Raw genomic sequence first — 17,427 nt, 5'->3', positions numbered from 1 at the left:
ATCGGAGATTGGATATCATTAGGGCGATTCTAATTTTATTTACTGCTGTTTTGAACAATTCGTTAGTGTTACAGCCAAACCACTCTCTCAAATTTCTCATCCAGGACATTCTTCTAAGGCCTGGATTTCTTCGTCCTTGAATTTTTCCTTGCATTATATTTTGTAGGAATGTCTACTTTTGTCCCCTCATCAGGTGGCCTAAGTATTCAAGTTTTCTCTTTTTTATATTCAGTAGAACTTCTGGCTCGTTATTTATTCTGCGTATTACTTCTTCATTTGTAATTTTATCCACCCAACTTATTCTTAGTATACGGTGTAAGATATGTCTTAAATCGAATAAGCATAGGAATCAAGACTACTAGTACTTTATTAAACATATCATTATAAAGTTACAACGTTACAACATGGTTACAACCGTTACTACAAGCTATTCATGCATCTGACATCAATCAAGTAGTGGCTAACGGCATCCTGGTGACAGCCATGCTGACTTGTCACTGTCATGGCTATCACTATTCAGCACTCCAGCCACCTTAACAGTACGCAGTTATGCGTAACATATTACATACGGCGGTAGCACCACATCTCAAAGCTTTCAAGATTTTTAATATTCCTCTGTTTAAGAGTCCATGACTCAACACCGTTGAGCAAAGTACTGAATACATAGCATTTTAACATTCTAGTTCGTAGATGAATACTAATATCACGATTACAAAATAATTTTTTCATTTTTATAAAAGTAGACCTGGCAATTTCAATACGTCTTTTTATCTCGTGATTTTGGTCACCTGTTTCATTGATAAGGGTTCCCAAGTATTTGTATTCGTTTACTTTTTCAAGTTGGGTACCGTTTATTGTGATACTAGTGTCATTTATTGGATTCTTACTGAAGGTCATATATTTGGTTTTTTTGACGTTCATCCTTATGCCGTAGTTATTACATATCTCATTCATACTTTCAACTAGAGGTTGTAGATCTTCCGCTGTTCTTGCCATTATCACAGTATCGTCAGCATATCGAATGTTATTGATAACTTCTCCATTGACTATTATCCCTTCGTTTGCATATGAGAGAGCTTCTTGGCATATTTGTTCGCTGTAGATATTAAACAAGAGCGGTAACAATATACAACCCTGTCGTACTCCTCTACGTATTTCTATTTCGTCCGATGTTTGGTCTTCTATTTTTAGCATATCCCTAGCCAAGTCTATCCTTTTACATGTCTCTGGTATTATCACGGACTTACCTTTTTTTCTATAATTTGTGACGCACTGAAAAATGCCTATGACTCATATCACATAACATAATTATTGCAGAAGTAATATTCAATGTAAGTAAATCAAAACAATAAACTATAAAACAATTTATAAAATATTCAATACAGTAAATAGTAAAAACAAATCTGAAATGTCAAAACAGTATTGTAAATAATAAAAACAAATCTAAAAGACCAACACCGCAACTGTCAAATAAGTGTTACCAATTTATGCGAAAATGTCACTTTTGTTCGATCATAGTTAAAGTGTGATCCGGACAAATGTGCTTAATAAAAGGCTTTATAATACATTTATACAAATTAAATGAAATAAGTTATGGTATATTTCTTTAAGTTTACATTAATAGAAATCTTCAAATATTTTTTCTATGTGTCTGTAACAAAATATGTCTAGTGCTGTAATTTCAGTATGCTTGGCTAAACGATTCTTCTTCTTCTTCTTTTTGTATAGACATGACTCTGTCTGTTTTTTCAATGTGCCTCTAGTAAGTTGTCGTTCAATCGTTTTCGTGGTCTTCCCACTAATCGTCTTCCTATTGGGGAACCGTCTCTCGCTGTCCTGACTACCCTATTTGTTGTCATTCGGCTTATGTGGTCATTCCATTCTATTCTTCTGTTTCTTACCCAGTTGTTAATGTTATCCACCTTGCATCTCCGTCGTATATCTGTACTTCTAGCTCTGTCCCATAGAGTCTTACCATCGGTTTTTCGAAGGGTTTTCATCTTAGCTGTTTCGAGCAATCTTTTTGTCCTCTCTGTGTCGGGTCGTGTTTCTGCCGCGTATGTCATTATTGGTCTGATGACTGTTTTGTAAATTCTGCCTTTCATTTCTTTTCCGATATTTTTATTTCTCCATAGTGTGTCATTCAGGCAACCTGCGGCTCTGTTTGCTCTATTGACTTGATCTTCCACTTCTGTTTCGAGTCTTCCGTAGCTAGATAGTGTGATGCCTAGGTATTTAAACTCCATCACTTGTTCTATTATCTGACCTTCCAGCTCCAATTTACATCTTATTTAATTTACATACGTTGTAAATCATCTTCACTTTGAGAGATTAGTATTGCATCGTCCGCATAGCAGATTATTTTAAGTTGTTTTTCTCCCATTTGGTATCCTTTTTTAGTTCTTACTTTTTTTATTATTTCGTCCATGATCAGGTTGAACAATAAAGGACTCAAGGAATCCCCTTATCCCATTGCCGGCTTCAATTGGGTCAGTTAGTTCATCTTCCACTTTTACTTTTATTGTGTTGTTCTGGTAGATGTTTTCTATCGTTTTAATTATTCCCAGAGGTACCTCTCTCGAGTATACCAAGTGGACAACGTCCTTTAATGTGACCCTGTCAAATTCTTTCTTAAGGTCCACGAAACATAAATATGCAGGTTTGTTGTGTTCCAACGATTTCTCTTGAACTTGCCTCATTATAAATATAGCGTCAGTGCATGACCTTCCCGACCTAAAACCTTGTTGTTCTTCTGCTAATGTTATAATTTCATTCAATTTGTTTGTTATCACTTTTGTTGTTAATTTTAATGTTGTGTTTAATAAGTTAATCCCTCTGTAATTCTCCGGGTCTGACTTGTCTCCTTTTTTAAAGAGAGGTATTAGGATGCTTGATCTCCATTCTTGTTGTATTCTGTTTTGTTCTATTATTTTTTGTAATAGTTTTAATAGTTGTTTAGTTAGATCTTGTCCTCCGTACTTTAGGAGTTCGCTCGATATTCTGTCCTCTCCTGGAGATTTTCTATTTTTTAATTTTCTTAATGCTTCCTTTACCTCTCCCTCCTCGATGTTTATTTCTTCGTTTGTCGTAACTTCAGGTGTTGGTGGTTCATTATCGTCGCCTTTAGCAAATAGAGATCGGAAGTAGTCTGCCCATGTTTCCTTCTGAATGTGTTTCGCTTTTATTAATTCGTTCATCTCCTTTCTTTGCCCCCTGTCATTCTCCATACTTCTTTTTGTGTTCCATAGAAGTCGTGTTCCATCTGTTTTGAGAAACTCTGCCAGTGCTCCCTTTTTATTTGCCTCACTAAAGTATTCGTTTCGTTTCTGATTCGTTTGTAGTGGTTGTATGCCTGTTGTTTGTTTTGTTCTGTATTGTAAAAAGGCTTTCTTCTTTTCTTCACATTTTGTCTTAACTTCCTCTCTAAACCACCGGGTTTTCTTCTTTAATATGTGAGTATTCGTTAATTTTATCTCTCCAAGTGATTCTGTTGCAGCGTCGATTATGTTATCTTTGAGTTTTTGCCAGCTGTCATCGACGTTATCGTTTTCTAATATTCCATTCTCAGCAATATTCTCTGATATTCTTTTCCTGCATAAATATTCCGTGGATTCCGTATGTAGTCCTTCGACTTTGATTTTTGTTTGTGTTCGTGCTGCCCTCTTAGGTGTGAAGTACTTCATAGTGGTTCCTATTTTACATAATACTAGGCTATGGTCGCTACCTACATCTGCTGAATTGAGGTATCTTACGTCGATTATTTTTGATGGATGTATATCTCTTTTGGTTACAACATAATCTATCATAGATCTTTGTCCACGGGTGTTATTGAATGTGTATTTGTGTTGGTCTTTGTGGTCAAAGAATGTGTTGTTTATTCTAAGTTCGTTATTTGTGCAGAAGTTCATCATCAGTTCTCCGTTTTCGTTTTTAACATTTTCATTGTGTTTTTGCTTAATTCCGGGTATTACTTGGTTACTACATGTCGAGCGTTAAAATCCCCAAGTATTATCATCTTCCCTCTAACTTGATCTACTGCTTGTTGTAATTCGTCATAAAAGATTTCCCTTGTTGTTTGAGGCTTGTTATTTTCTGGGCCGTGTACTCCGATGATGTTCAGGTCTTCCTTTTCCATTCTAATTTTTGCTGTGACAATTCTTTCCGATATATATTGACACTCTTTGATGTGATTTTGGTATTTTTGATGTATTAGTAATGCTACACCTTCTTTGGCCCTGTTTTCTTTTGCTACTCCACTGTAGATTAATATATATTCGCCTAATCTTGATTGTCCTTTTCCTTTCTTTTTTGTTTCCTGTAGATCGCATATATCTATTTGTTTCTCTTTTAATACTTATGTGATTTCTTGATCCCTAGTGTTGAGTGATCTGATGTTCCATGTGGTAATTCTCATCAATGTTTTTCTTTTGCCCTTATTTCTCGCCATGGTTGTCTTCATATGATCAGTCCGGTTCCGAGGCTTCACATTGTTTCTTTGAGCAGTATTCGTTTTTCCGATTGGTAGGTTGCTAACCTTGCCAATCACCCTCCACATTTTATCCGGGCTTGGGACCGGCTGTAGTAACAGCAGAGCTACTCGATCCACCCTGCAATTACCCAGGCAGTGCAAATCTAAACACTCACCGCAACTGTCAAATAAGTGTTACCAATTTATGCGAAAATGTCACTTTTGTTCGATCATAGTTAAAGTGTGATCCGGACAAATGTGCTTAATAAAAGGCTTTATAATACATTTATACAAATTAAATGAAATAAGATGAAATTCGAAAAGAAATAAGATGTAGTAGTACACAGATTGCTTTCCTCATCAAAAATTCCCAAACTCCTGTTATGTCCATCTCCTTTGTGTGCGTTCGAGAATCTGTTATGTGTTATTTATCGACTTTAAAACAAAAAAATATTTCAAAAACTTTTTTAACTTTACAAAGAAACCATATAATTCAGCTCAACCAGGTAACTTTTTCAAAGATCTTTTGAGATTAATTTTCAATCTACTCAACTATTTATTACATTCAACAGATATTAACATAAATGAATGATTTTTTCATCTATTATTATAATTTTTTCATATTTGCCTTTTTCTACCTTTTTCTAACTTTTTTAGTAATATCTCATACAATCTCATTGCTGCACAATTACCTTTACACTTGACTTTAATTCTGAATTATTTATTAATGATTTTATCGTTTGACACTTTTAATATTAAAAAAAAATTTAGCAAATTTTTACCTAATTACTATTGTTCAATTTAATTTCAATATCTCCAACAAATAAAATTAAAACATTTTCACAATCACACCACAACTAATACTTCTTCTTCTTCAAGTGCCGTCTCCTAATCGGAGGTTGGATATCATCATCACTATCTTTACTCTATCCACCGCTTCTCTAAAGAGTTCTATAGAACTGCATCTAAACCAGTCCCTTAAATTCTTTAACCATGACACTCTCCTTCTTCCTATACTCCTTCCGCCTCTTATCTTTCCCTGTATTATCAGTCTTAGCATTTCATATCGCGGTCCCCTCATTACGTGTCCCAGATATTGTAACTTTCTTATTTTTATTGTGTTTATTATTTCGCATTCTTTACCCATTTCTCGCAGTACTTCCGTGTTCGTTTTCCTCTGTGTCCATGCTATTCTAAGCATTCTTCTGTAACACCACATTTCAAATGACTGTAGCTTATTTATGTGTTCTTGCTTTAATGTCCAGCTTTCAAGTCCATATTGTAGTATCGAGAACACGTAGCATCTCAAAGCTCTTGCTCTCAATTCTAAGCTAAGGTCTTTGTTGCAGAGAACTGTTTTCATTTTTACAAACGCATTTCTTGCTATTTCTATCCTGGTCCTTATTTCTGTTGTTTGATCATTTTTCTCTGAAATCCAGGTTCCTAGGTATTTGTATTTATCAACCCTTTCTATCGGTACATTTCCCAAATATATGCTTGTTTGTATGTTTGTTTTCTTAGTTATTATCATGTATTTGGTCTTTTTTTTTTATTCATTTTTAGTCCATATTCTTTACAGAAATTGTTTGTTTTGTTCAGTAGTAGTTGGAGTTGTTCAGCAGAGCTTGCTATAATCACGGTGTCATCTGCATATCTTATGTTGTTAATAGATCTTCCGTTAATTATTATTCCTTCACTTTGAGATAGCAATGCTTCTTCAAAAATGGCTTCACTATATGCATTAAAGAGTAATGGAGACATAATACATCCCTGCCGAACTCCTCTCCTGATTTCAATTTCTGGACTGGGTTCGTTATCTATTACAATTTGTGCTCTTTGATTCCAGTAAAGGTTTGTTATTATTCGTAAGTCCCTTTTGTCTATGTTTTTTGTCTTTAGAATTTGGACTAATTTTTCATGTCTTACTTTGTCAAAAGCCTTCTCAAAATCAACGTAACAAACATGCACATCCACATTCATGTCCATGCATCTTTGAGCTAACACATTAAAAGCAAATAACGCCTCTCTGGTTCCTAGTCCGTTTCTGAACCCAAACTGACTATCATCTATTCCTTCTTCTAGTTTTTTGTTTATACGACCATGTATTAATTTCAAGAATAATTTGAGAATGTGACTTATTAATGATATTGTTCTGTATTCACTGCAATCTTTAGCGTTTGTATTTTTAGGGATAGCACAAAAGGTTGAGAGTAACCATTGTTTTGGTATGTTTCCTGTTTTGTACACTGTGTTAAACAAGTCTACGATAATGTCTAAGGTTTCATCATTTATACATTTTAAGCTTTCTACTGGGATTTGGTCTGGACCTACTGCTTTACCATTTTTGCTGTTTTTTAATGCCGATTTAATTTCTTCTTTTAATATCTTCAAAACCGTATCATCTTCTACTTCGACTTCCATCTGCTCTGTTCTATTGTCTTTGAACAATTCATTTATGTATTCTGTCCATCTCTTTAATTTTTCGTTAGTACTCAACACAAGTTTCCCATCTGTATCTTTTAGTATTCCCGGTTTTCTTTTTCTGTTGATCTGCGTTAATTCCTTAATTTTTTTATGTGTGTTAAAATTATCATGTCACAACTAATACACAACTGACCAATTCTGGTTTAGGAAAATTGCACAACCAATCTTACATCTATTAGTTCTTGAACATCCAGAACAACATCTAATAATCCCAACTAAATTAAAATATACACTATTAATTAAAAATATAAAAATAACATCACTTTATATACATATAACTAACAATTTTTTTGGTTTCACGGTTTAATGTCGTGTTTCCTTACTAATCCCCTCAAGATCCTGCCAATTATTTTGTTTTGTTAATGCATTACATTCCAATCTGTCCCTCTACCATCTCTCCCTATAGCATAATATAGAGTAAAAGTATGATATTGAATACTACTATATTCTTCCCTTATACCGGAAAGTAAGTGTATATTTTATACTTATACTTAACATACTTTTGTTGCCACTACATTTGAATGCGTGCATGTATGTGAGTGTGAGGGTTGTAAACCATATTTACGTACATGTTAGTATTTATATGTATGCATAAATATATATACTTTAATATTGGCTTGATCATTACCCTTTGATTTCAACCAGACCACTTAACTAACTCTGGTTTTTTGTTATTTGTAGCATTTAATTTTACTTTTACCGTGACCTGAAGATGCTGTGAATATTGTAGACAGCGAAACCGGTCGTCAGTTGTAAAATAAATTGTTTGTGAGAATGTCTCTCTTTTCTTTACTACAATAAATGAAATAAGTTATGGTATATTTCTTTAAGTTTACATTAATAGAAATCTTCAAATATTTTTTCTATGTGCCATGTGCTTGGCTAAACGATTCTAAAAAGGAACAGACGTACCACTTAAATATTTTGTGTTGGTATCATGTGACGTCACTTGCTATGATTGACGCGGATGACGTACAAGGGTATTTATTCTGTATAAATCATAAATAACTTTCTTTTTAAGAAATGTTACACATTTCTTGCTTTTTTCTTCAGTAGCAAGCGGTAGGGCGTTATATTATGTTTTTCTAATTTTGTTAACCAATTTGTAGGTATTGTGTTAAAAGAATAGAATTTGGTGCAGAAATCTTGCTAACGAGATACGGTCCAGATGTATTAAATTTTCACATGGACATCAGAAGATTAGCAGATTCAATTATAGATACTTATGCGATAGCAGCTTGTTTAAGTAAGTAGATCATTTATATCAAAAGTAGAATCAAACGTATAACTATAGTACAACGAGAAATTGGACAGGGTGACGCATACTTAAACCGAATCTACTAATTGTAGTTAGAAAAAACTCATTTAGTTCTTGGGTAGGAACACATTGAATTTTGCTACGGGTTTCTTAGTGAGTTCATATTAATTTTTGTACTAATGTTAATTTTAGTTGAAAGTTTGATTAAATATACAGGGTGTCCCGAAAAGATTGGTCATAAATTATACCACAGATTCTAAGGTTAAAAATAGGTTGATTGAACCCCATTTACCTATATACAATAGTGCACACACAAAAAGTTACAACCCTTTGAAGTTACAAAATGAAAATCGATTTTTTTTCATATATCGAAAACTCTTAGAGATTTTTTATTGAAAATAGACATGTATCATTCTTGTGGCAGGAACATCTTGAAACAAAATTATAGTGAAGTTTGTCTACCCCATAAAAATTTTATGGGGGTTTTGTTCCCTTAAACCCCCCAAAACTTTTGTGTACGTTCTAATTAATTCATTACTGTGATACCATTAGTTAAACACAACGTTTTTAAAACTTTTTTGCCTCTTAGTACTTTTTCGATAAGCCAGTGTTTATCGAGATATTTTGAATATTTGTCGATTCCACCACATATTTGTATATGGTTAAGTACGATTATAGAGACCTGTTAATAATCTGAAAATTTATTTTTATAATTTACATTTTTAGGTATATTTTGAAAAAGAAGCCACATCTCGATAAAAGGTGACTTGTCAAAAAAAGACTAAGAGACAAAAAAGTTTTAAAAATACTATGTTAAACTAATGGTACCACAATAATAGTTTAATTGGAACGTACACAGATATTTGGGGGGTTTAAAGGAACAAAACCCCCATAAAATTTTTATGTAAATATATTAAAAAAGAAGCCGCATCTCGATAAAAACTGGCTTATCGAAAAAATACTAAGCGGCAGAAAAATTTTAAAAACGTTGTATTTAACGATTGGTACCACAATAATGAATTAATTAGAACGTACACAAAAGTTTGGGGGGTTTAAGGGAACAAAACCCCCATAAATTTTTTATAGTGTAGACAAACTTCACTATAATTTTGTTTAAAGATGTTCCTGCAATAAGAATGATACATGTCAATTTTCAATAAAAAATCTCTAATAGTTTTCGATATATTAAAAAAAATCGATTTTCATTTTGTAACTTCAAAAGGCTGTAACTTTTTTTATGAGCACATTTGTACTAAGGTAAGTTAGGTTCAATCGAACTCTTTTTGACCCCAGAATATGTGGTATAATTTATGACCAATCTTTTCGGGACACCCTGTATATAGTGCGCGCGTAAAGTATGGAAACAAAGATATATGTGACACCCTCCAAGATAGTGTTACTAAATGTTGGTTATGTGTATATAATGGACACCAGCCAGTTCACGGTTCTTAGACATACTACGGTTGCCCAGATCGACGGTGGTGGAGAGACTTCAATTTTTGACTTTACGTCACAAGAGTACAGAATCCCATATTTTTAAATAATTTTCTCTCATTGACTGTGTGTTATTGTGTATACAGGGTGTTTGGTAGAGAATGGGCCATAGCTTAACCTCAGGTTCCTGAGGTTAAAATAAGCCGATTTAAGCTAACTTACCTTAGTACAAAGTTTATAATAACCGAGATACAGGGTGTCAAAGTTAAACTTTTATTTTATTTATTATTGAATATTTCCTGACATGCATGAGATATCAACAAGAAATTTGGTATGTGGAGGTTTTTTGGGACGAGAAAACTAAATTCCCTACCAAAAATTATGTGTTGCCCAGAGGGCGGCACATACGCCTTTCAGCACTCATTTAATACGTTCAATTTTTTTATCCGTCACTCCGTATAATTTTGACATTAAAATTTTTATTCCCGTATTAGTTTTACTTAAAAAAGGTATACCTCTTTCATCTCCTTAAACTCAACCGTTTTCGAGATAAACGCATTTTAAATCTGCGGTGCAATATAATTTTTAGCATAATATCATTGTAGTTACACCAGAAAAATAACTTAAAACCATAAAATTATCCAAAAATTTATCGCAAATTTCTTCAAATGAAATTTGCAATGCAATGACATAAATTTGAGAACTGGCACAATTATTATGGTTTTAAGTTATTTTTCGGGTGTAACTACAATGATATTATGCTAAAAATGATGGTGTATCGCAGATTTAAAATACGTTTATCTCGAAAACGGTTGAGTTTAGGGAGATGAAGGAAGTATACCTTTTTTAAGTAAAACTAATAGGAGAATAAAAATTTTAATGTCAAAATTATACAGAGTGGGGAATAAAAAAAATTGAACGTAATAAATGAGTGCTGAAAGGCGTATGTGGCGCCCTCTGGGCAATACATAATTTTTGGTAAGAAATTTAGTTTTCTCGACCCAAAAAAACCCCACATACCAAATTTCATGTTGTTATCCCATACATGTCAGGAAATATTCAATAATAAATAAAAAAAAAGTTCAAATTTGCCACTGTATCTCGGTTATTATAAACTTTGTACTAAGGTGAGTTAGCTTAAATCGGCCTATTTTAACCTCAGGAACCTGAGGTTAAGCTATGGCCCATTCTTTACCAAACACCCTGTATATGTGTAGTATTTGTGTTATTATTAAATAATAACACAAATAATACACGTTTTATCTTATACCGGGTGGTGAATCGTAAATCGGGCCATAGGAAACTCAATGTAAAATTCTAAACTGTTGAATTCCTGCTTCCCTAATTATTTTACATCAAAAGTCATGAGAGAATATTTGTAGAGAATTGAAATCTGTATTAAAATCAAAAGTTAAAATTGTTCTACGATTTAAATGCATTCCAAAATTTTGAAAAATATAATACATTTGCCACAGTAGGTATGTGTGTAAAAGTTAGGCCACACGTTACTATTTAACTGACAGTGCTCACACCATTGACTGAATAAAAAATATTTATTATTAATATTTTCTCCGCAGCTGAGGGTATATTATCAACTGTATTGTTTTTAATGATAAAATAAAAATATTTACAGTTCAAAAATGTAAAAATAAATTCATTGTGACATTGCACTGTGTGTGGCCTAATTTTGGGCTGAAAAAAGTATTTTTACGCATTTTTTACTAAATTTTGTAATATGTTTAATTCGTAGAACAATTTTAACAGTTGTTTTCAATACAGATTTCAATCCTCTACAAATAGTTTCTAATGTCTTTTGATGTAAAATAATTAGGGAAGCAGGAATTCAACAGTTTAGAATTTTACATTGAGTTTCCTATGGCCCGTTTTCCAATTCACCATCCGGTAATATCCTAGTTTACTTTATATTTTTGTATTTGTAATTTTGGTGTTGTTTCCCGTAAAAACTTATTTTTAATTATTCATGAAAGTTGTACGTCGTTCCTATTGTAGGAGTTTAAATAAGAATATATATTTATAAGGTAGGTTAAAACGTTAAAATTTCATTATGTATTAACGTAATAATAATGTTGATGATATTTTAGGATGCCAGGTACAGGCTGTAGTGTGGCCAAATTTATTAGGTACCTATTATTTAAATTCTTACAATAAATTATACAAGTAATTCTAATTCACATAATCCTAGCTGACCTCTAAGGATAGTATGTATTCAATAGTTAATCCAGTATTAATGGAAATTCATCGATCAATTTTCTGTGTAGAATAGAGATTGAAGTCTTAGATTTCCGTAAATATTGCATGGATAAATGTAAACAGTTTTCCATAATCAGGTATTATAATCCACTAAACATCTTTATTTCTTAACTATCTTGACTATTTTCCATACATCAAAGACATATAAGTACCGATTAAGGGGAAGGAGCAAAATGCAAAATTTTGACGCGCGTCAAAATTCTCATTAGTTTTTTAAATGTATTCATTTTTTTTTCGAATCCTGAGAAAACTAGTAAATATTTTTGAAAAATTTAAACGCAGAATGAAAGACTACATTATTACCGAGGACCGAAAGTCACTGAAAACTTCTATAATGTTTATTTTAATAAGTTACAGGGCTGAAAATAAAAGAGAAGTGTGATTTTTAATTGCAAATATTTCATTCAAAAGAAACTTTTTATTTACTCTAAGGGACTTTCGGCCCTCGGTGATAACGTAATCTTTCATTCTGCGTGTAAATTTTTCTAAAATACTTATTAGTTTTCTCAGGACTCGAAAAAAATTTTATTATGATTCAAATTACAGTACACTCGTGACGTAATCGCACCCTTAATGTTCATTGGTTAGTCGATCTGGGTAACCGTAGTAATGTCTAAGAACCGTGCAGCTAGTTGAAATTTTATATTTTCGACGTTGCCACATGTACAGTTTCTGAAAAATACGGATAATATGCATATTTTTAAATATGACCGCCCGTATATTTTACAATCTTCTGTTGCAGTTTTTTATTGTTGATGCATCATATATCCTCTTAATAGTCAATATTGACCATTAATATGTAAAAATTAGTAAAACCATTTTTATTATAACCGTTGATATCAACATAAAGAGAAAACAAAATGGACCACTTAGTATGACTTTCAAGTTTGAAAAAGTCCTTTCTATTTTTGTGCGAGTATCGGTTTCATTTCGTTAAATCAAGTAGGTTTTATTGTCAGTAGGTACGTCGTGATTTACTGTCAGGAACAGGAACTGAATGAAGACGATCCAGATCACAGAATTCTGTGACACAATGTTAAATAGACTTAACACTAATCCTAATTTTTTTAACCAAATCCTTTTTTCCGATGACGCTACTTTCCATTTAGCTAGCACGGTCAATAAGCAAAACTGCAGGTACTGGTCAGATGAAAATCCGAATTGGATGGTGGACGTAAATACGCAATATCGACACAAGATCAATGTGTAGGCAGGAATTATTAATAATACTGAAAATTTTTAAGAATCGGAGTTAATTCCAGAATTAGCCAGACTCTTTCAGAGAACATCTCCTGATTTCTTCGACGCCTTCTTGAGTTTCTCGACAATACATTTCCAAATCGTTTTTTTTTGTGAATTTGATGGCCTTGGCTGAGCCAATTAACCAGACATTTTGTTATTTTAAAAACAAACAAATTTGTTTTTTCAATCAGAGGAATTTTTTCTGTATTTCTAACTCTAAATACATAACAAACTAACATATATTACAATTATTATCTAAATAATACACTGTTTTGGTTGTAAATATTTTTTTACATCTTCTTAGTTCTTTTTTGTTCTTTGCTTTTTTTGTTTTTTTTTTCTTTTTTTTGCTTCTTTATTTTTGCAATAATTATTTAAATCTACAGGGTTTACAAAAATAACAACAAAACAAACATGCCTGCTTGTGTTAACAAAATTTCTTAATTTTGTTTTAATAAACATGCCTGCTATGTTTTAACAAAATTTCTTAAATACAGGGTAAATTTTATTGCTACAATCTATATTTACAGTTTTTGATATGTTCGTTTATTGTTTTTAATGTATTAATATCTTCAGAAAATATCAAATTGTTCAGGGTTCAGGTAGACGGGAAGTGGAATTTTTAATATATTAAGATTATCATAAAATTTGTTTATATTTACTGATTGATGTGAACATTCGAGGAGAATATGTAGTACATCACCTTCTTTTCCACACTCACAGTTAGATGACTCTGTGAGACCCAAACTGTACAGGGGGGTAAGAGCATGATTACATCTCAATCTATTTATAACTCTTATGAAATGGCGATTTGATATAGAATGAAAGCATCTTTTAATGGGAATTTCAGACTGTATTTGTTTGTAATTACTACCAGTTCTCGTGTTTCGATAATACCTTTGCCAATTTTCTTTTTGGTGTCGTCTACTAATAATATCAATATCCGAAATTTCCAAATCGTTGGATCGGAAGAAGAGGAGATATCGAATGGCCAGCAGGATCCCCGGATTTGACACCTTTAGATTGTTTTTATGGGACTATTTAAAAAGCAAAGTGTATGTAAATACGCCACCTACCATCCAAAAACTGAAAGACAGAATTACAGAAGAGGTAGCACTAATTTCTCCGAAAACGGTTAGAAAAGTCTTAGATTAATTTTTAATTAGTAATTGCACAAGAGCTCTAAAATTATTGAATTTTTCCCGAGTGACACTTTGACAGTTTTAATTTCACGAGCCGAAGGCGAGTGAAATTATGTCAAAGTGTCACGAGGGCAAAGATTCTATATTAATTTTAGAGATCGAGTGCAATTTGTTGCGATTAGTTCATGAATAAAACTGTTCAAAACCAAAATTTTATTGCAATTTAGTTATGTAAGTACAAATTAGTACAATTAAACACACAGTTTTTATAAATATTTGACGGTTTAAAGTCATCACTGTTATAAGTTTTAAAACATTAATAATTGTCATTAATGTCACTGAATGTATTTTTTCGTAGCAACGAAGGGCATCTGACGTAATATACTTGACGACGGGCAATTATCAAAAATTATCAGCTTAATTTAGATTTCTGTATCTCTGTATTTCTGTATATGAAGAGTATATTATTTGCATAGAAAGTATGGGGAATCTAAAAATTATGCTAAAATAGCAGTTTCATCAGTGGCGTAGAATTTGGGAAGGGTCAACCATTCACTTTCCCCTGTCGTACTCCTCTGGTATTAACCAGAAACGATTATTTAACATAATTTAGTAGGGTGTACAGTACCTACACTTTCTGCCAAGTATCATAAGGATATGTCAAATAGTTTTATAGTACCGGGCACACATAATTCTTAAAGTTTTAAATGAAGAATAAATTATTTAAAAAAAAGAATACTTTAAAATAATTTGACATTTCCGTGTCATACTTGGCAGAAAGTGTAGGCACTGTACATCCTACTAAATTATGTTAAATAATCGTTTCTGGCTTCTACCAGAGGCGTACGACAGGGGAAAGTGAATGGTTGACCCTTCGGAAATTCTACGCCACTGATGAAACTGCTATTTTAGCATAATTTTTAGATTCTCCAAGACTTTCTATGCAAATAATATACTCTTCATTCGTAACGATAAAGTCATTAGTTTTCGAGATATTTGAAGTTAAAAATGAAAAGGCACACTTACTTTGATTAATGTATTATGCTCCTTCGTTTTTAGCTTCAAATATCTCGAAAACTAATGGCTTTATCGTTACGAATGAAGAGTATGTTATTTACATAGAAAGTATTGGAGAATCAAAAAATTGCACTAAAATAGCAATTCCGCAAGTGGCGTAGAATTTGGGAAGGGTCAACCATTCACGTTCCCCCGTCGTACGCCTCTGGTAGTAGCCAGAAACGTTTGTTTAACATAATTTAGTGGGGTATACAGTGCCAGCACCACTTACCAAATTTCGTGTTGTTGTCCCATGCCTGTCAGGAAATATTCAAAAATAAATAAAATAAAAGTTTAACTTTGACACCCTGTATTTCGGTTATTATCAACTTTTGTACTAAGGTAAGTTAGCTTAAATCGACCTATTTTAACATCAGGAATCTAAGGTTAAGCTATGGCCCATTCTTTACCAAACACCCTGCATATCAACTCTGATACGTATACCGTATACGTGTTGAAGTTTATACACCCCAACCATAGTTCTGTTTACCTTACCCCTGCATTTTTTTGCAATTTCGTCTATTAGAGTGATGAACAAAGGACTCAGAACATCACCTTCTCTTACACCTGCCCTTAGTGTAGAATTCTAGAGATGAGATGAGCGGTTGTTCATACTAAATCATTATGGGGTCAAAACCGCAAACAAGTGTATGTTCTCAAAAAATTGATAGTGTGTAAAAAATGTTTTATTATCAGCTAAGTACTTTCAACACATAACGTGCCATCATCAGAGCTTCCTAAAAGGACATTTAAGATAAGATTTTTTATAAAAAGGAAGATTGAAAAACTTACGTCCTCTTATAAAACCTTCATAGAAGAGCAATTGCTAAACGACACAATAAAAAACATAGATTCTGGGCAAAAGCCACAGATATCGGGTATAACAACCCCTTAAAATGAATAAATTCACATCTAATTTCTTTTTTATTCTAAACAGACAACATGGTTGAGTCAGCCATTTTGAGCCCACGTAAACAGCTGAAAAGGACTGTTATTCATTAAAATGATAAAGAAGGAACCACAATCTTATGCGACCTCTCTATTCGTAAATAATAATTAAAAATTAATTAAAATTGAAAATGACTAAAACGCCGTGTATAGGTTAAATGAATTTTAAGTTAAGATACTAAATTTTAAAGTTAAATTTTCCAAAAATTACTATTAATAATATTGAAGTGAAATGTTAACGTGTGTATAAGTTATCAAAATTCTTTTAAAAACAAAACTGTTATAGTTTGACCAAGTGTAGAAGAAGTTAGATGAAATCAAACCTAGGAGAAACCTCATTTGATAAGTTCAGAGTTCGAAAACTGATATTTTATAAATTAACAACCTTATTAATTAATTTAGACAAATCTCAAATAGTTTACTTGTGATGGCACGTTATGTGTTGAAAGTACTTAGTTGATAAAAAAAAACATTTTTTACACACTATCAATTTTTTTGAGAACATACACTTGTTTGCCGTTTTGACTTAGAAGTGTGTACAAGTCTTACGGTATTTTCCAATATCATTATATATTAGTTATCTTTATGTTTCCACTGTATATTTAATATTTCTGACTTATTTTGTTTTTAGGCAGAGCTTCCAGATCTTACTGTATCGGTCTGCAACATGGAGACGTAGAAATGATGCTTGCTTCCACGTTTACAAATTCTGCTACAGAAAGGGTGAAGCAGAACATATTGAAAATATATACAGGACCTTACAACACAAACGATGAAAATCATAGATTGATAACCAAAAAGATGTTTAAGTTTAAACAATATTTTCCCAAACATCCCCTTACTAGAAATTTTTAGATGTTATGTAATTTGTTAATAGGTAAAAAATAAATTTTTTTAATGTTTAATGGTTATTTTATTTTCTTTTGCGAATTTTACAGTTTAATAAATAAAAATTATACATTTCGAACAGCTCTAAAAACACGAAGACAAAAAACAGTTTAACTGATTAAATATAAAATGGAAGTGGCTGAATGCTCGAATATATGAAATTTACGGAAATAAAAGGCAGATATCGAGCACTGAATTTATTAAATCTTGCCCAAGTATACTTTCGCTCCAAGGGG

General features: G+C 32.3%; 1 protein-coding gene across 2 annotated transcripts in view; it reads left to right on the top strand.

Moving 5' to 3' along the window:
* Window positions 1-17,208, top strand: part of LOC126885746 (complex I assembly factor ACAD9, mitochondrial) — a 46,727-nt gene extending 29,519 nt beyond the window's left edge. Inside the window, exons 8-9 of one of the 2 annotated variants that reach the window (XM_050652526.1) lie at window positions 8,062-8,198; window positions 16,935-17,208. In XM_050652526.1, the coding sequence (XP_050508483.1) occupies window positions 8,062-8,198; window positions 16,935-17,158 (361 nt within the window). In that variant the 3' untranslated portion in view covers window positions 17,159-17,208. Of the gene's footprint in view, window positions 1-8,061; window positions 8,203-16,934 lie in introns of both variants that reach the window. The other variant, XM_050652525.1, reaches the window with a different exon arrangement.
* The last annotated feature ends 219 nt before the right edge of the window (window positions 17,209-17,427 follow it).

The sequence above is a fragment of the Diabrotica virgifera genome, chromosome 5 (genome assembly GCF_917563875.1).
Source record: "Diabrotica virgifera virgifera chromosome 5, PGI_DIABVI_V3a".
NCBI classification, from domain to species: domain Eukaryota; kingdom Metazoa; phylum Arthropoda; class Insecta; order Coleoptera; family Chrysomelidae; genus Diabrotica; species Diabrotica virgifera.
The sequence above is the reverse complement of the archived record's forward strand: the minus strand, read 5'-3'. Positions and strand labels throughout refer to the sequence as shown.